This window comes from Hyperolius riggenbachi, chromosome 1 (genome assembly GCF_040937935.1).
Source record: "Hyperolius riggenbachi isolate aHypRig1 chromosome 1, aHypRig1.pri, whole genome shotgun sequence".
NCBI classification, from domain to species: domain Eukaryota; kingdom Metazoa; phylum Chordata; class Amphibia; order Anura; family Hyperoliidae; genus Hyperolius; species Hyperolius riggenbachi.
In genome coordinates, this window is record NC_090646.1 from 600430862 (window position 1) to 600451808 (window position 20947).

The window sequence follows — 20947 nt, forward strand, 5'->3', positions numbered from 1 at the left end:
GATAATGTCCTTTAAAGTCATTGGGCTCAGGGCAGGACAAGTGGAGCTCTCGTCATTGCCAATTAGCAGGCATAAGTTTGTAGCGCTCGCTATGCTACTCTGATAAGGCATGTTAACTCTGATAAGGCACAATATTTGTTATAGTGAATCAACCCCATTGACTGCAAAAGACAAGCCCAGCAAGGTAAGACTGTTAGGCTCTGTTCCCACTTGGTGCCGGACCACATGCAGCCAGCGGGAGCAGAAAGTATAGTGTCCGCTCCAATGGTTCGGCTGGAGGCCGGAGACGGAATGCCCTCCCCCATAGGCTATATGGGGGAATGCATCTGCCTGCCAGGGATTATCGGGGACTGCACAAAAGTACTGACGGCTTACTACCATAGATTCATGGCAGAGTGACAAGTGTGAACGGCTCTGATTTCTAAAATAGAAGCAGTTCACTGTCTATTTAGCAATGAGCATTTAGAATGTTCCATTCTCCGCTCAAGTGGGAACACAGCCTAAACGTTACTACATGTTGTTATAAGCTGGGCTGTAACCTTTACCTGAATTTACTTCAGCAAAAAGCTACCAATGTTTCCAACATAGACCTCTTTGTGGATAGCTTCAAACAACTTCTCTGCAGTAATAAAACATGTTCTGCCTGACCTCAGAATGCTCCATCGCCAAAGGTTATCAGAGCTAGCCTTCTGCTGGGAATACACCATGAGATTTTTTGGCAGATAGATGGTTTGACGGGTAATTTCTGACAGGTCCGATCTGATTTCTGATCAATTTCTCATAGAAGTGAATGGAAATTGATCAGAAAAACGATCGGATAGTAAATCTGCTGAAAAAAAATCTCATTGTGTATTCCCAGCATTCCCTTCACAATCTGGAACACAAGAGAAGAAATGAAGTAACAGAACCGGCACTACAGTCCTTAGTTGATGTGCAATTCATATACAATCGGATGCTTTGAGGAATATATCGGGTATAGGTTGCCTTAAATTGCGTGCTCTGACCTTAGAAGATAAAAAGAGTTTAATGCAGCATATGTAGAGAATAGGTCGGCACTTGCAGTATTTCCAGCATAAAATAGCTTTATTGTATCTGGCTATTGCAATAGAAATAGGTTGCAACTGTGCAACTGTCCTAAAAATAGGTTGCAACCGATATCTGGATGTCTGCGCATTGCCTCTGAAGACTCTCAGGAGAGCGAAACGGTCGTAAGGCGGCCCCAGCGCTCCCACCTCACCCCACAGCCATCCAGATATCGGGTAGGATTGTATGCACAGTTGCAACCTATTTTTATTGCAATAGCCAGATACAATAAAGCTATTTTATGCTGGAAATATTGCAAGTGCCGACCTATTCTCTACGTATGCTACAATCTGGAACACAACGGCAGGTTTATGAACCTCCATTACCTGTAGCTACATGTTAAATGTCCACAAGTACAATAGTGAAGTCCACAGTAACCATAGGAACTGAAGTACGACCTTCAGAAAGGTCCAGGCATCTCATGCAATACCTGGACAGCAAACAGGCTCCTTCACACACATATGTTCATTATCAACACCTGAAGGACTGGCTAACCCGGAAAACATTCTAGGTAGCGAAAGTTTGCAACCCTGACCTGAGTCATATCAGATCAAGGATTATTATAGTATTTTTGATACCTTTTATAGGTAAAGAGCTAACAGATTCACACAGCACTGTACAACAATGCCATCATCAAGAACCTTATTTCACTAAATCCAGAACAAACCTGACTTATTAATACAAAAATCAGCAAAGATCACTTGCTTCCTCATTCAGGAGAGCATTAGTACAACAAACTTGTGTTTTCGGTTGTGGAGTAATATCCATCACCATACAGGTAGATGTCTTCTCCAGGCAGTAGGGCCGTGCTTCCATAGGGTCAAACTGGGCTACTGCCAGGGCCGCTATTGCCCAGTGCCGCAAACGGTCAGCAAATATATGAAAATGTGAGGGGCCTCACACTAACTTTTACCCCAGAATGTCCCTGCCAGGTTTCCACATGTGTGGTACAAAATACAGACAACAATCCATTAAACTGGGAGGGATCTCCATATTGACTAAAAAAAATAAATAATCATCCAAAAAGAAATTACTTATTTGGTTTATTTATCCTGTTGTCAAATTTAGGAGAAATGTGATTTGGAAAAAGGTTTCCATCTTAACTGTTTCTCTGTAATAGCAAAAAGTGACATAATTTCTGCCCTTTTTTTTTCTGAACCCAACTTAGTGTTTTCCCTCCCTACTGACTTGGCTTACTGCCCCCCCCCACAGCAAACATCACCTAGACAACAGGCTTACATCACTATGTAAACTCTTCAAAGGGAGGGAGGGATTCAATTACCATCTGGTCATAGTATCCTTATCTTATCCAAAACAGGAAGCTTTCTGCTGTTTGTATGCTGAGATGAGCTTATTACTGTAGCTAAAAAGTGGGGGGGGGGGGGCGGAAAGAATCCCCCAAGGTAGAAACATATTTTAGAAAAAAAAGTGGGGTTACATATATTTTTGGGGCACTAACTATTTTTGCCAATTTTTCTATTTTTGGATGTTACAACACCCTTTAACAACACTCAGCGAGCCAAAACTGTACAGCCCCTTTCAGTCGTATTCACTTTCTATTGAGCCAAAAACAAGACAGCAAAGCATGCCCTTTCCCAGGAGAGCACGGTCTACAGGAAAGCAAGCATTGGCATTTAGGGCCAAGAGAGATCGGGGATGGCAGATTAATTAATGACATATAAAATAAGCTGGAATACCTTTGTGTACCTTTACTGTAGCTATAATTAGTGTAATTAGGATAATCGATTCAGGCAATTAATCTTATTGCCATTATGGGGACAGCACAGAATTTCACTGCAGGGCATAAGTAGGCCACAACAAGGACAACTTATCATCCAATTTATGACAGCTATTGGAACTGACAGCATACGCCAAGGTCGTGTCTCTGCAAATGCAAAAAGTACAAAAACTGCTTTCTCTCAACCTCTACCCTCATTTCCATTTTAGTAACAAACATGAATTATTCCACACTATATGCAAACCTCTAAAGGCCCCTAAAAGCAATCGAAAAATCTAAGCCGAGATGACTGTTCTGTGATGTCTCGTACAACAGCTTGTGTACAGGTGTCACATGATCTCTGTACAAGGTAAAGGTGGACAAGCTCTTTCTAATATATTTCAACCAGTTTCTTCCCAGCTTGCATGTCTGTACAGGGATCACTGACAGACTGCTGAAGTGTTCACTACATTATTTCAGGGCATAGTACAGTCATTTCGGCACAGAGGTGTACCAATGATTTGGGCACCGCCATAGGCTATAATGAGAATTACGGCTAAAGTGGCGCTCAGTGACAGCGATTGCCAGAGCTAAAATTAGAAAAAAAAAGAGGTAACTCGGCCTCCAGTGGCAGCTGGTGCCTGAATTACGAGCCCCCCTTGCGACAAGTGTGAGGGGAGCATTAACACCACCCCAGACTTTCCTTTCAGCAGGCGCAGGGTAAGCCATCTTTCAGCTTCGCCCTGCACCAATTTTTTTTTACATGTATGCCAGTACAGACGCGTTCACACTATACATGGTGCTGCACGTTCTGCACTTTAACCAAACAGACACATAGCCTGAGACAAATCGAAATCGCTCAGTGTTTTTGATAGTGTTTTTTAAAGTGATTACCAGCGTTTGTTGTTTTACTTTTGTGCCATCCTTTCCACTGCTCTCTCTCTACTATGCCTATTGTCCTGCTTTGACACATGGTTAATATATCTTCAAAATATTAGCATTATTCAAATTTTCAAGAGCATTGATACGATTTGTAAATGGACCATTTTAGAGTTTTCACCATCCCTAGGGGGGGGGGGGGGGTTCAAGTCTCAATGGCCAGGAAAAATACTTGTTATCTCATTTACATATGTGTCATTACAAAACTGGCCATTGAGGTTTCTAAAGTGGGAAGCAACACAAGGCAATCAAATCTCAAAACAAAAAAAAACCAAACAAACAGGTCCTTCTGAATAGATTTCAGGCCCTCTAGTGGATCCTACATATGAACATGCAGTAGAGTCCCAGTTATCCGCAAGTCAACTAACCAGCAGTCTCAACCAACGAGCACAACTTCTTAGGCTGTTTGTGGGCTCTGCTGTTCCATGGCTCCCCAAAGGTTAATACACTTTCAATTACTATATTTTAACATTTAATACAGAGTTTGTGGTTTGTATATAGAGTGGGGTATAGTACAGTATTAGCTAGGCCAATTTTTAACATTGAGTCTTAAGCAACCAGAAAGAGGACTTAACCAGCATTAGCTGTTGCATTGGTGCCGGATAACCAAGACTCTGCTTTATAAAAATCTAGTAGCGTTGACAAATGTTGATTTGCTGCCACAGATAACCTGGCAGAAAATCCATCTGTTTGTGGCTATAATTGGCACAACATCTATACAGACCAAAAAACGCAAAACCTGAGAACATTTGGAAGTTCTGTAGGAACCCTGAAAAGAAAGAGAGAAATATGAATAACACTAGTGTACCCACAGCAGGTTGTGATGATGCAGCTGGCGTTAATATACCAATCAGCCCTGAGGTAAGAGAGAGCCTCCTGCCCTCTGCGATAGGTTCCTTCAAAAGGTCCATTTTTGATGATTTAGGGGCACTGGAATAGGCCTTGCTGAGAAGTTTGTGGTTCTTAAGCCCGTCTAACTCTTCCATACGAAGATTACTAGAATAAGACCTGCTTAAAAGTTTATGGGGCTTCAAGGTGCTGTTGTGCTCACATCTGGGGTCCCCAGAACAAGAACGAGTTAAGAGTTTATGTTGTTTCAGGGAGAGGCATTCCTCCTGCTTAATGGCTGTGGAACACTGGCGGTTCAAAAGTTTGTGTGGTTTCAAGCCCATCACCTGCTCCGCCCTGGGGTCACTAGACAGCGATCGGCCAAAGTTCCTGTGAGATTTGGAGTTACACATGTCTTCGGGCTTCACTGTGCTAGAGCAAGTCCTTCTCAGCAGTTTGTGAGTTTTGGAGATACCATCTTGTTCAGACTTCAACTTGACTTTGCTTTTACCACATCCAGGAGGGGGATAACTAGGCGACCTACAAAAACAAGGAGATATACGCTGGAGTGAGAGTTATCAAAGCCACTAGAATCTCTTTCTGAAAACCAGTCTGTATGCATGTTGGATTAATGTGGCTCTGTACAATTAACAAGCTGACACATCATTGCAGGGGTTGCAGAATGTCAAATGTTTTTGCTACAGTGGTTCTTTAAAGGAGAACTGTAACGTCCTAAAACAAAAAAAAATGTAGATACTCAACTAAGAGGAGGGAAGGCTCTGGATCTCTTAGGGCCTTTTCGTTTCTCTTTGTGACCCCTCGTTCCACCCCCAGGTTCACCAATCAAATCGCCTGCCAGCTGCATCTTTTGGTCATCCTCGGAAGTACTCGGGTCTCCAAGTACTTCTGAAGACAAGTGGCCCCATACTGTGCACATGCAGGACTGCGCATGCCCTGTACAGAGCCGCTCGTCTTCGTTAGTACTCAGACACCCGAGTACTTCTTAGACTTTACAGTCAGCAGCTGGAATGGGGGGGCCTGGTGGTGGAATGAGGGGCGAGTATCTAATTTTTTTTCTTCTTTCTTAGGATCTTACAATCCTCCTTTAAATTTATGAATTCATATAATTTATTTTCTCACTGTAAAATCTTTCCTCACTCTAATTCACATTATGAAATATTTAACAGTTGGCGACATCTTTAGGTGCAGAGGCAGCTCTAAGGAATGTTTGTTTCTGAGAGTTCTGAAGCCAGTGAAAAGAATGCCTGGTCTCCCAGAATGCACTGGGAGAATTCCACATAGCTAAACAGCCTAGGCTAAACATCACTGGGAGGGAGGGGCTCCTTTCCATCATACAGCAATATACAGATACAGGAAGTGTTTCTGATTCCGATACCAGGAAAATTACCGTAAAAGTGAGTATCCTGAATAATTTACTGCATTCTTCTATATGTCGCTACAGTTCCTCTTTAACCACTTCAGCCAACAGCGTGGAAAATCTCATGCATCTCATCTCGAGCAACGTTCACCTCCCATTTATTCGCCAATAACTGTATCGCTACTAATCACAATTAATTGATCTATATCTTGTTTTTTCCGCCACTAATTAGGCTTTCTTTAGGTAGTACATTTTGCTAAGAATAATTTTTTTCTAAATCCATTTTAACAGGAAGATTAAGAAAGAAATGGAAAAAACATCATCATTTCTCAGTTTTTGGCCATTGTAGTTTAAAATTAATACATGCTACCGTAATTAAAACCCATGTATTTTATTTGCGTATTGGTCCCGCTTATCACGCCTTTTAAATTATGTCCCTATCACAATTTATGGCGCCGATATTTTATTTAGAAATAAAGGTGCATTTTTTCAATTTGCGTTCATCACTATTTACAGGCTTATAATTTTAAAAAAATGAATAAGATGCTCTCTTAACATGTATATTTAAAAAGTTTAGACCCTTAACCTCCCTGGCGTTCTATTAAAATCGCCAGGGAGGCTGCGGGAGGTTTTTTTTTAAACTAAAAAAAAACTATTTCATGCAGCCAACTGAAAGTTGGCTGCATGAAAGCCCACTAGAGGGCGCTCCGGATGCGCACTTTCGATCGCCTCCGGCGATCAAAGGTAACAAGGAAGGCCGCAATGAGCGGCCTTCCTTGTTTCGCTTTCCTCGTCGCCATGGCCCTGAAGTCTGCCGCCTCCGATCCAGCCCTTAGCGCTGGCCGGAACTGTTTGTTCCGGCTGCGCTGGGCTCGGGCGGCTGGGGGGACCCTCTTTCGCCGCGCGGCGGCGATCGGGTAGCACACGCGGCTGGCAAAGTGCCGGCTGCGTGTGCTGCTTTTTATTTCATAGAAATCGGCCCAGCGGGGCCTGAGAAATCCTCCTGCGCAGGTTACCCCGAGCTGAGCTCGGGATAACCGGCAAGGAGGTTAAGTAACTATTTATGTAGTTTTTTTTTTTAATTGTAATTTTTTTATTTATTTTTTAATTAAAAAAATGTATGTGGGTAATTTTAGTTTGGGAGGTAAACAGCTATTTTTAGATGTAATATAATGTAATTCTTTATTTTAAAAATGTATGTGGGTGCAGTTTACTATTTGGCCACAAGATGGCCACAGTCAAAAAAGTTCCTGGAGCGTACGATCACGCTGCAGGAACTATTAGGAGGCTGTAAAAAAAAAATTCCGGGCAGAAATACCGCGCTCTCTGCTTAGAAAGCGTCGGTATTTCTCCGAGGGGCTTAGATCGGTGAATGGGAATTATATTCCCATTCGTTGATCGGGGGGCTAGCGGCAGGCTGCAGGAGCGCGCCCGATCACGTGCACCACGCTGCAGGAGCAGCACAGTCTATCTGGACGGATATATCCATCCAGATAGAGAGAAGTGGTTAAGTACCCACCAGTGATGAGTGAAAATGCCGATATTCTTTTCACACTAATTTTCGCGTAAATAATGTTCAATTCAATTTTTGAGCGATTGCCATCAAAAGTATGTTTTTTTATTTTTCACATTTTCACAGAAAAATATTGATTTTTTAAAGGTTTTCTCGGTAGAAACTGTTGCTGTAAAAATATGTTTTTTTTCCATGTTTTCGCGCTTTTTGCTGTAAAATAATGATTTTTTTGCATTGTTGCGAGATTTGCAAAAACGTGAAAATACAAGCTATATTTTGAGAAAATTTTCTTGAAACTGAATATAGCATTTTCAATGCGAAAATGACATTGGTGAAAATTTGCAAGCAACGCTTATACCTGCCTCCTCTCTACAGAATAAACAGGGTGCAGTAGACTCCCTGAGGGGGATCTTGCTTTCCCCTACCTGATAGGTGACAGGAAGGAAACACAGCACAGAGTCTTTGTGAACTTTTGCTGTGACAGGAAACTCATTAGTGCATCTCTTGATGTGTTTCCTAGTGCTGTGTGACACACAGGCCTCATCACACCATGAAAGAAGAGTCAGAAGACTCTATTCTGAGACACGTTACCTGCGCAGTGTAGAAAAAATGTGCAGCGGAGATTTCACCTTCTTCTCTGACATTTTCTTGTGCGAACAGTTTGATTTTTCTTTGCTCTGTTTCCATTGCTGTGTGACAAACGTCTGCATGATCCTGCGAGAACATCAAAAAGCAGCTTCAGTTAAAAGCATTCTGTTCTGTGCAATACATGGAATCCTTCAAAGAAACTCGTCACCTCCATGAAGGAGACATCTGTAGCATTTCCTATCACGCCTACAGCCGCGAATGATCTTTAGCAATTCCGAACTCTACAGCTCAGTGTAGTTTGCCTACTGAATATGAAAATGATCTCTTTATGCTCCTGAAGCCCGTGTCATCCCTGAGGTACCTGGTTACTGTGTTGTACTGGTCCAAGCCCTATGCCATATAATAATGGCAGTATTTGTATAGCGCCTTTCTCCTGTCGGACTCAAAGCGCTTGCGAGGCAGCCACTAGAGTGCACTCAGTAGGCAGTAGCAGTGTTAGGGAGTCTTGCCCAGAGAGCTCCTTACTGAATTACAGGCTTACTGAACAGGCAGAGCCGAGATTCGAACCCAGGTCTCCTGTGTCAGAGGCAGAGCCCTTAACCAGTACACCATCCAGCCACAGCTAATTTATATAGCTACATCAATCCCTGCCATGCACTGAGGAGGACCAACAGTCCGAAACAGGCTGTTGGGTTGATGTGGCTATGTAACTTTTATTATAGGCTTGCCATAAACCAGCGGTTCTGGATGTAAGCCTGGCTTCAGTGGCATAAAGGGATAATTTGCATATTCAGCAGCGGTGCATTGTGGGAAACCACAGTTAGTCACTTAAAGCTGAATTATCGCAAATACCTTCAGTTTTAAGAAGGCAAACTATACTGAGCAGTGGCTTTTTAGTAGGAGGGCTTTTAGTTTATATATATATATATATATATATATATATATATATATATATATATATATATATATATATATATATATATATATATATATATATATCCTAGTAGTTTTGGGTCACTTCAAACTGCTTAGGTATTCTTTAACTTTACTGCATTATAATCAGTGAGAAGAATTTACCACCTCCTAATATGCAAATGTCCACTGACCCAGAAAGGTAATGCTGTTCAGCCTATCAAACCTGCTGATTATTGGTTTATTAACCAATGGATATCAAATGCTGGCATTGCTTGAAGGATACCTGACGCAAAGAGATGCTACCTAATCTAAGCACAAAGGGTGTGTACATGATGGGTCCATAAACCTCTGTGCATTGTCCGTTCCTCTCCTTGTTTGTTTCCCCCGTCACCTTAGTCGATTTGATTTTCCCGCCTACCCCCCACCCCCTTGCCTCCTCTTAAAGTAAAACTTAAATAGGGAGCAAAAATGGAGTGTTAATTACCTGGGGCTTCTTCCAGCCTCCCCTAGTATCTGAGGTCCCTCTGTGTTCTCCCGGACCCCTCCATTGTGCTGCTGTCAGCCCAGGGGCTATACAGGCCATGCGCACCTCTTCCATCATGCTCCCATGTCCAGGAATGTTTTTCACCTGTGCACGTGCAGAACATTCCAAGCTACGAGAGTGTGATTGAGGAGGCGTGAAGCTGGGGCCACGAATGTGCAGTAGTAGTACCGGGGTTGATAAGCACAACTCTTTTCCCTCACTTAGCCCCAGGTAAGTACAACTGTTTTTCCTTACTTAACAGTTACTTTGAGGGCCCTTTCACACTGGCGCGGTGCATTGCGGCAATTTACCGCACTGCTTCCGCAGGGCAATGAAAGCCTATGGGTGCTTTCATATTACCTGCGGTGTGGTGCACCAGAAGTGCTCAATCTGACGCACTTCCAAAACCCCGTTACCGCGTGTACCTGTGTAGACGTAAATCGGACCGGAAGTCATGTAAGTCTATGGTGATGCAAAGATTTTTAAAATGTTGGCGGCAGCGGTGTGGCAACGTGCGTATTTTTACAATACGCTTCCATGCACTTCCGTATACCCAAAACATAAAGTGACCGCAAGCGCGCATCACTTCCTGTTTGCCTGGATGCCATAAGGGGAATACTGCATAGAAACACGGTATTCCCGAAGACCTGATTCCGGAGCTGTGGTGTGGCGCAGCCGCCGCTCCGCTGACGCCAATATATAGTGTGAAGCCGGCCTCAGGGAAGTGAATAGAACAGGGAAGAAGAGGGAATGGAAGGGTCATCGCTGCAAGCCTGCCTCCTCCTATCTGAAAATGTAATTTTTTTCAAGGCACAAGGAGAGAAATGGACAACACACAGAGGTAAGTGGATGTAGTATGAGAATGTGCAGTGTTCTCCACAGGCTCTTTTAGCTGGGTGGACCCGGCTAGTTTTGGTGAGCACCCGGCTGTCATCAGCTCACCTCCTCCTGTGTTGTAAGCATAGTTGCTCACAGCAGCACCGGCCCTGCATTTTCTCATCTCGCCCCACCCGGCTATTTTTTTATGCCACCCAGCTACTATTTCACGCCACCCGGCTGTAAAAAATTTCTGGTGAGAACACCAGAAATTAGTGCTTACCTTAGGTAGCCAAATCTACCAGCTATTCACCAATAACTGCAGCAGTGCATAGTAGTTGAGCACTACATACCCAAACTAAGAGCAGCGTGATTACTGCTCTGACAGAAGGTTAATATTAATGACATTCTTTTATGACATGGATAATATAGCAATCATCTGTGATGTGTATTTTTTTGAAGGGGAAGTTTTTAATACAAAGATCTAAGAATGTGTGGTGGACTGATCAGCCTTTGTGTTAGTGAAGACAGAACACTGTTTAGACTGACGTACTTTTTTAACTGATGTCCCAAACCAAACTTCTCCTTTGTAGATATCTGAAAGACATCGACCGTTGGCACTGAAAGAAAAAGATAAATCACATGATAATTTGTACAAGGAGCAGGTCACACAACAGATCTGCTGTCTCAATGTAAGGGGGCATTGAGTAAGTTTGAGTGCTCTTGGCATCGGCTTTGTAGTGCAAGGTGTAGAGGTATCAGCAATGACACAACAGTAAGTAAACTACATAAGTGTAAATGTGCTGCTTACCCCACCACTAGACTGGAAGGAGAATGAGTGCCCCATTTAGATACTTACCCCAGTAGAGGGAAGAATCTGGAGGCTTCCCTTGTCCCCCTCCACCATGACGTTCCAGCACTGGGACCCCTGAACCTACTGGACAAGAGCTTGTCAGGCCCCTTTTACACTTCCATTGGAAACTTGTGCTGCGTTACCCTGTTTTACCGCAGGGCAACACAATGGCAATGCAAGACAATGGGGGCTAGCACACTTACCGCGTCGTGTTGTGCTAGAAGTTCCTGATCCGCTGGCAAGCTGTTGCTAAGTCAACAATGCGTTACCGCCAGACTTGGCGTCGATTATTGATTTTCAAAATGCAAATTGTCATGCAAAAACGGCCGCAATTTAGCGCGAAAATTTGCGCAAAATGTTACGCGCATTATAACGCGCGCAAAACGCTGGCGTGACCGTGATAGCAGTTGTCACGGTTTAGTGAATCAAGCCCTGTGTGTGCAGCCGCACTCCTGCCTGTGAACAAGCTGCACCGCACAGGACAACTCGAGCCTGCACAGCAGCACACAGCCACTCAGGCTCAGCTTTTTCCACCAAAGCCTAAGCGGAGTCACGAGGCTTCTTGTGCAGTTGCGCTTGTTCATGGACGGAAGTGCGGCCGTGAGCTTCCAGAGAGGGTCCCAGCACTGGATCAGTGGTCTCGAGAAGGACGTAGGAAGGCTCTGGAGGATCTACAGCAGTAACACCAGGAACGTAACGCAATGGAACAGGAAAGCTGCGCCAAACGTTATATGTCAGTAAAAAGTATGCTACACGGCACTGTTAACACACTGCATTTTTTTGCATTGTAGTGCGGCGTTCTGCATTACAAAGCGGACGTTACGACATATTGCAATGCCCCACTGGGAACCTGGCCTAAGAGGCCAGAAAGTGTTTTAATCAGTGCAAGTGGATGGAGAAAGCATCACCAGTCATAGTACTACACAGTTTGCAGTATGCACAAGTACATCTTACAATTTTCTGTGAATTGGACCCATAATGTCTACTGTAATGCAGTGATGCTAGGAAATTTAGAATGACATCTATTGTTCTTTTAACTTTGGACATTATATAGGGTAACACCTGAGTGACCCGTCTACCAGTTGAATCCAGAGAGAAGAGATAATGGGCTTGATTCACAAAGCGGTGCAAAGTGTTTGCACGCCTGTGAAAAGCCCTTTATCACGCCTAAACTCAGTTTAGGCGTGATAAGAAGAAACTCGCGCGATCTCCCGCGCGCAAAGTTTTGCGCGCGTAGCGCACCGCGCTGCGCGCGCAGTGTACCGTGCTTCGCGCGCAGCGTCCATTGAGCCCTATGGGACTTTGCGCGCGCAGCGCGGTGCGCTACGCGCGCAAAACTTTGCGCGCGGGAGCTTCGCGCGAAGAGCAGCACAAATCGGTGATAACTCAGCTTTGCACGGCTTATCACGCCTAAAGTCTTTTAGGCGTGATAACTGAGTTATCACCGCTTTGTGAATCAGGGCCATTGAGCTCTACTGCAGCGGCAAACACACCTACACCTGATCTATGAAATAGGTCTTCCTTCCCCCGCCTTATTTTTATGTACCATACTATGTTCACTTATCACCCTGATCGCTCCTAGAATTCCTCCTGTACAAGTTTTGTTTTTAGTTGGGCTTTAAAGTTATGATGGGTTAAACAAAGCCAAAGTTTCTTCAGCCCTCCGATAAAACAGATGAATAATCCCATTGAAGGCTATAAATGGAGTGTTGAGTGGAATTCAGAGCTTTATGGCTGTGGATCCGGCACTGAGAAGTGCTGCCTGAATGATGCAGCTAGTGACTCCGCACACAATAGCTATACGTCCAGAGGCAGCACAAGAGTTACAGGCAATGCATTTGGAGCCGTAGGGCTGACTAACAGACAGATTAGGTTATAGGAAATAAAACTGACACCAGCAACCAATCAATAGGTGGCGATGAAAAGCAACTTGTTTAATGGCCACATTCGTCAAAGTATGTGCTCATTGTACAAGTGTTATAAGGAGACAGGAGTGAGTGAGAATCAAGGACACGCCACACAGAGGCCAAAACACGACTTTTCTTACTGTCGTCATAGTAAGTTTCACATGAGAACTAAAGAGGAACTTTAACCAAGGATTGAACTTCACTCCAATCAGTAGCTGATACCCCTTTTACCAAAAGAAACCTTTACTTTTTCTCAAATAGATCATCAGGAGGGGTCTGTGTGGCTAGTATTGTGGTAAACCCCTCCCACAGTGTGATGTCAGGACCATGGTCCTTACAGTTTGCTGACTGTGAACATTGCTGCATTGTGGGAAATAACATCTTTTTCCAACGGCCAAGCAAGCAATATCTCCCTCTGAGCATAGAACTCTCAGTAAAGAACATTCTATACAGATCACCTGGCAGAACTAAAGATGTATAGTAGTTATCTGTGCAGGCGCTCAACATCAAGTCCCAACAATAGTGACAGTTCCAGTATTTCAAATCAATAGCAACAGTTCCAATTTCTGATAAACTTCATAGGTTAATAGTGACAATTCAAATAGCTGATAATCTTCATAAACTCCACTCAAACAGACAGACCCACACTGGGTACTCTCACCGGATTTGTAGGCTGATTATGTTACAGATCAGCTAAAACGCGTATTTTTGATGATATCCCATCGGTCTTCAGTCGAGATTTTATCTAGAACTCAAACAGGGATACAAGGACATAGCGTAATCCAGTATACACTATAACGCAAGTGACAAGTGTAGCACTTCCACCCATACAGTGGATTGACGGAATGCAGGCTCCATTAGCACGAGTGAGGAGGAAGGAGCGTGACATCACAGGAAGTGCAGAGCCGAGGCCAGTTTAAGGTAACCAGGAAGAAGGCTGCATACTCTGAAGGCGGATCACAAAGCGCATTAGCTGATCTCCTACAAGTGGTCAGCCCTGTGATCTGGTGAGCGGTTAACATTACCTTCATAGTACCGGTGGAGGGTCATCACGGTTTTGGCACTGTATGGGTGGAAGTGCTACACTTGTCACTTGCGTTCTAGTGTATACTGGATTACGCTATGTCCTTGTATCCCTGTTTGAGTTCTAGATAAAATCTCGACTGAAGACCGATGGGATATCATCAAAAATACGCGTTTTAGCTGATCTGTAACATAATCAGCCTACAAATCCGGTGAGAGTACCCAGTGTGGGTCTGTCTGTTTGAGTGGAGTTTATGAAGATTATCAGCTATTTGAATTGTCACTATTAACCTATGAAGTTTATCAGAAATTGGAACTGTTGCTATTGATTTGAAATACTGGAACTGTCACTATTGTTGGGACTTGATGTTGAGCGCCTGCACAGATAACTACTATATATGCAAATCGGGTGTTTACCCCCCACTGTGTGGCGATCCATAGATACGGAGGGACATTTATGTTCATTTATCTAAATTTTCTGTATTTGTGATATACATAGTTCTAATTGAGATACACTTAGTTCTAATTGAGGAGCGCTCATAGCCACCTACAGTTTTCAGAACTAAAGATGTGACCCCCAGTGATAAATTTCAATGAATATTGGCCATAGTGGCACTCAGTCAGTAACTTGGGCGCCATCAAAAGACGGCACCTAAATTACAATAAAACAGCTTAATTCGTCCGCCAGCAATAGCTGGAAGCCAAATTGTGTCTAACCCACCAAGTCAATGGCGGCCTGGAGGGAGAATAATAATAAACACTGCCGGGACTTTTGCAGAAGCAGGTTAACATTTTTCAGCTTTGACCTGCACCCACATTTCCCAGCACCTTAATAATATGTATGCAAACAGGCATCCATGAAACAGACATCCATTTAGGTATTAAAGCAAAAAGACACATCTGTAAATGCCTGCTCTGCATCATGCACCTGCCCATGAGGAGGGGGCTGCCTCATACTGGGAGCACATGTGGCTATGAGAAGGAGGGCTACCTCAGAATGGGACCACATGTGGCTATGAGAAGGAGGGCTACCTCAGAATGGGAGCACACGTGGCTATGAGGAGGGGGGCTACTTCAGAATGGGAGCACACATGGCTATGAGAAGAAGGGCTACCTCATACTGGGGGCACACGTGGCTATGAGGAGGAGGGGCTACCTCAGAATGGGAGCACACGTGGCTATGAGGAGGGGGGCTACTTCAGAATGGGAGCACACATGGCTATGAGGAGGAGGGCTACCTCAGAATGGGAGCACACGTGGCTATGAGAAGGAGGGCTACCTCAGAATGGGGGCACACGTGGCTATGAGGAGGGGGCTACCTCACACTGGGGGCACACGTGGCTATGAGAAGGAGGGCTACCTCATACTGGGGGCACACGTGGCTATGAGGAAGAGGGCTACCTCAGAATGGGAGCACACGTGGCTATAAGGAGGGCTACCTCAGAATGGGAGCACACGTGGCTATGAGGAGGGGGGCTACTTCAGAATGGGAGCACACATGGCTATGAGGAGGAGGGCTACCTCAGAATGGGACCACATGTGGCTATGAGAAGGAGGGCTACCTCAGAATGGGAGCACACGTGGCTATGAGGAGGGGGGCTACTTCAGAATGGGAGCACACATGGCTATGAGGAGGAGGGCTACCTCAGAATGGGAGCACACGTGGCTATAAGGAGGGCTACCTCAGAATGGGCGCACACGTGGCTATGAGGAGGGGGGGCTACCTCAGAATGGGAGCACACGTCGCTATGAGAAGAAGGGCTACCTCATACTGGGGGCACACGTGGCTATGAGGAGGAGGGGCTACCTCAGAATGGGAGCACATGTGGCTATGAGGAGGAGGGCTACCTCATACTGGGAGCACACGTGTCTATGAGAAGGAGGGCTACCTCAGAATGGGAGCACACGTGGCTATGATAAGGATGGCTACTTCAGAATGGGAGCACACGTGGCTATGAGAAGGAAGGCTACCTCAGAATGGGAGCACACGTGGCTATGAGAAGGAGAGCTACCTCAGAATGGGAGCACATGTGGCTATGAGAAGGAGGGTTACCTCAGAATGGGAGCACACGTGGCTATGAGAAGGAGGGCTACCTCAGAATGGGAGCACATGTGGCTATGAGAAGGAGGGCTACCTCAGAATGGGAGCACACGTGGCTATGAGAAGGAGGGCTACCTCAGAATGGAAGCACACGTGGCTATGAGAAGGAGGGCTACCTCAGAATGGGAGCACACGTGGCTATGAGGAGGGGGGCTACCTCAGAATGGGAGCACACGTGGCTATGAGGAGGAGGGCTACCTCAGAATGAGAGCAAACGTGGCTTTGAGAAGGAGGGCTACCTCAGAATGGGAGCACACGTGGCTATGAGAAGGAGGGCTATCTCAGAATGGGAACACACGTGGCTATGAGAAGGAGGGTTACCTCAGAATGCGACCACACGTAGCTATAAGAAGGAGGGCTACCTCAGAATGGGAGCACACGTGGCTATGAGAAGGGGGGCTGCCTCATACTGGGGGCACACGTGGCTGTGAGAATGAGGGCTACCTCAGAATGTGAACACATGTGGCTATGGAGATGGGGGCTGCCTCATACTGGGGACACATTTGGCTATTTATACAGTGTAGGTGGCTATCCTAGACCCTCCCTAATATATACGTGAGTCATTCACGTAGCTTATATGCGAGTCAATCACTCTTTCCTGGTTTCTAAGGGAAAGGTGGGCACTTCAGCTTATTTGTGGGTCGGCTCATACGCATGTATATATAGTAATGTTATGTTCAGCCCTCGTGTGATGACTGGGGACAAATTAGAGTTAGAATGCCTACATTTTTTTTAACTTAAACTAAAAACTTCCTGGAAATATGTTTTTTGCCATTACACAATGCATAAAAACATTTAACTTTATTATCTCACTTATCTTCTTACCTGGCCCATTTAGATACTGCGTGAGAGAACAGTGGAGGCGAATTACAATCGGCTCTGTGCGGATTACGTCCCATGCTACAGCAATTTCTTCCTGGTGGAAGCAAAACAAAGCATGTTATCAACACGGGAGAAATGGCAGCGCATCCTAGGAACAGGCCGCATCTGAGTGACTACCAACAGAGGTGTGCAGAGCCCCCTACCAACAATACCAGTCAATCCCTAATAAAGCAATAGCATTTGTATAATATTTGTTTACATAATTCATAAACCCATCCTTTTGAAATCTATAAAACAATTAAAGTACATCTCGAGGCTTCCTCATGTCTCCACATTTCATGTGCAGAGCCCACCCACAACTCCCCTCTTACAGAGTCTGGCATGGGACTGTAATATAAAATATACGATAGTGTCCCATTATATGTCTATAGGCACTGCACACAGACACTGTACATTTAAAAAGTGTGCGGTGGTCATTTGGGTGCCCAAGAAAGACGTTAGTGGAATATCAGTAAAATTACAAATATTGCACTACTTAAAGGACCACCATCGTGATAAATTGCAAAATTTATAATACATGTAAATGTATGCAAATATGTAGTATGCTTCTTCCAGAGTAAAATGAGCCATAAAATACTTTTCTGCTATGTTGCCGTCACTTACAGTAGGTAGTAGAAATCTGACATTACCGACAGGTTTTGAACTATTTCATCTCTTCTTCATGGGGGATTCTCATTAAAGGGAAGGTTCGGGGAGGGCTGTAAAAAAATAAAAATCAAAATCCACTTACCTGGGGCTTCCTCCAGCCCGTGGCAGGCAGGAGGTGCCCTCGCCGCCGCTCCGCAGGCTCCCGGTGGCCTCCGGTGGCCGACCCGACCTGGCCAGGCCGGCTGCCAGGTCGGGCTCTTCTGCGCTCCAAATGCCGGCACTTCTGCGTCCCACGTGGACGCGCTGACGTCATCGGACGTCCGCCGGGCTGTACTGCGCAGGCGCAGTAGTTCTGCGCCTGCGCAGTACAGCCCGGCGGACGTCCGATGACGTCAGCGCGTCCGCGTGGGACGCAGAAGTGCCGGCATTTGGAGCGCAGAAGAGCCCGACCTGGCAGCCGGCCTGGCCAGGTCGGGTCGGCCACCGGGAGCCTGCGGAGAGGCGGCGAGGGCACCTCCTGCCTGCCACGGGCTGGAGGAAGCCCCAGGTAAGTGGATTTTGATTTTGATTTTTTTACAGCCCTCCCCGAACCTTCCCTTTAAGACTTATTTTTTATAAAGACACCCCCTGAAAAGGATTTATACAGTGATGCTGGCCAGCCTTCCTGCTCGCTGCACAATGTTTGGCAGTTGGGAAAAGCAACTGTCATTCACAAAGTGCTTTTGAAATGAACAAAATTCTGAGAATCCCCCACGGGGAGATGGGCTAGTCCAAAACCTGTCGGTTCTGTCTAATTTCCTCTACTTACCGTAAGTGACAGCAACATATGAGAAAAGTAATGTATGGCTCATTCTTATATGTATGTGTTTAGATATATTTTAATTATTAAGATTTCCGCGACAGTGGTCTATTAACATTGGTAATCTTCACTGGTATTGTACTAACTATGGCCTAACCTGAAGTTATTGTCACATGAGCCATCCCTCTGGGTGCCTAACCAATCCTTCAGCCGATGCCTAACCCTCAGAACCCCCCGCCTGAACCCTAAGACCCCCCAACCGATGCTTTTGGTTCAAAATTAGTCACATGTATTGATCGGACATGCTGGAAAAACTTGGGCTCGAAATGCTCAATCGGGTGTAGAGAGGAAACGGCATGCGATCTTAGCAAACAACGAACGTGACTGAAACCCCTGGCGGCTGTCCCTCCTAATGTTTAATGACCCCCCATGCAGTTATACTTTACTTGTTACACCGTGCGCGAATGTCCGCGTTGTACTTCAGCATTTGCGGTCCATGTGCTAAAATACCGACAATCACATGAGGAGCAAATGTGGAAGTACAGCTTGGACACTTGGGGGAAGGTGTGAGAGGTAAAGTATAACTGCACAGGTACCCGGGGGAGGTGTTGGGGGAGGGGGACAGAGGACGGGGGCGGCGTCACAAGGCCAATTCCCAAAAGATTTGCTGAAATGGATGAAGAATCGGTTTGCAGTTTATGGCGGCCATAAGATCTCTCTCCGATGAGATTCGATCAGAGAGAGATCTATCTCTTGGTCGAATAGCCGCCAAATTTGCAAGATGCATTGCCACCTTTACATGCATGAGATAGATTCCTGTCAGATTTGATACAGGCATGAAACTATCTGGTGGCCACCTTAACAGGCAGGGGTATCTTTTTTGAAAGAGCATGGCTTAGATCTAGATAGCAGCCTCCACAGCTCTCTGATGACAGAAATACTTTAAATAACTCTTCAGTGAGAGTGGAAAATCCCAGTAAATTTCATTAAGTAGGACAACACCTTTCACACAGTACGAAGTGTAGATATATTGCTGACGGAAGCCTGCTAAATATAAACTATGACTTATTCTGAACACTGGCCAGAGCATTGTCTATGATAAACACGAAGAAACTTGCTAACCATATTCCGCTGTGTACATCTTGCCTATTCCCATTTACCTTTCACAATGCATGCCTTCAGGGAATGTGTATGACCAGCACTTTTAAAAGGAAACTTGAAGTGAGCTGGACATGGAAGCAACCACTGGTGGGAAAATAATGGCACCCGCATTGTTTTCTTGCTATGTGATACTATTTTCATCTGCATTTCTGTAATTCCTCCCCGTCATATGATAATGTTACCTTCTTTCTGATACCTGATAGCTTCCTACCCCCTAACTGATAATACTATTCCACCACCCTATGCTCTAATACCAACATATTTCCCAACTTTTTTAGATGAGAAAGAGGGGCACTTAAGCCACGCCCCTGCCACACACCCTGATCATGTCCCGTCACACCCCTTTTCACACAAGAAAAAGATGTTGTGTTATAATTCAAAACACACTGGTCCCCTCCATCCTGGTTCATTTTCCTTCATATTAACATTTTAAAATGAGTAATACATCAATTTAAAGGATGGGAATAAAGTTTAGAGTCAATCAACACACATTTTTAGTAGAGAAATATATATACAGTGGTGTGAAAAACTATTTGCCCCCTTTCTGATTTCTTATTCTTTTGCATGTTTGTCACACTTAAATGTTTCTGCTCATCAAAAACCGTTAACTATTAGTCAAAGATAACATAATTGAACACAAAATGCAGTTTTAAATGATGTTTTTTATTATTTAGTGAGAAAAAAAACTCAAAACCTACATGGCCCTGTGTGAAAAAGTGATTGCCCCCCTTGTTAAAAAATAACTTAACTGTGGTTTATCACACCTGAGTTCAATTTCTGTAGTCAGCCCCAGGCCTAATTACAGCCACACATGTTTCAATCAAGAAATCACTTAAATAGGAGATATCTGACACAGAGAAGTATACCAAAAGCACCTCAAAAGCTAGACATCATGCCAAGATCCAAAGAAATTCAGGAACAAATGAGAACAAAAGTACTGTAATTGAGATCTATCAGTCTGATAAAGGTTATAAAGCCATTTCTAAAGCGTTGGGACTCCAGCGAACCACAGTGAGAGCCATTATCCACAAATAGCAAAAACATGGAACAGTGAAGAACCTTCCCAGGAGTGGCCAGCCGACCAAAATTACCCCAAGAGCGCGGAGAAAACTCATCCGAGAGGCCGCAAAAGACCCCAGGACAACATCTAAAGAGCTGCAGGCCTCACTTGCCTCAATTAAGGTCAGTGTTCACGACTCCACCATAAGAAAGAGACTGGGCAAAAACGGCCTGCATGGCAGATATCCAAGGCGCAAACCACTTTTAAGCAAAAAGAACATTAAGACTCGTCTCAATTTTGCTAAAAAAACATCTCAATGATTGCCAAGACTTT

The 20947-nt window shown here is 44.7% G+C and overlaps 1 protein-coding gene across 2 annotated transcripts in view; it reads right to left on the minus strand.

Moving 5' to 3' along the window:
• PARP8 (poly(ADP-ribose) polymerase family member 8) overlaps nucleotides 1-20947 on the minus strand; it is a 438516-nt gene that overhangs the window by 59389 nt on the left and 358180 nt on the right. For both annotated transcript variants that reach the window (XM_068249475.1, XM_068249466.1), the window contains exons 10-13: nucleotides 17010-17100; nucleotides 10854-10920; nucleotides 8050-8172; nucleotides 4552-5107 (exon numbers count right to left, since the gene is read on the minus strand). In XM_068249475.1, the coding sequence (XP_068105576.1) occupies nucleotides 4552-5107; nucleotides 8050-8172; nucleotides 10854-10920; nucleotides 17010-17100 (837 nt within the window). The remainder of the gene's footprint in view (nucleotides 1-4551; nucleotides 5108-8049; nucleotides 8173-10853; nucleotides 10921-17009; nucleotides 17101-20947) is intronic.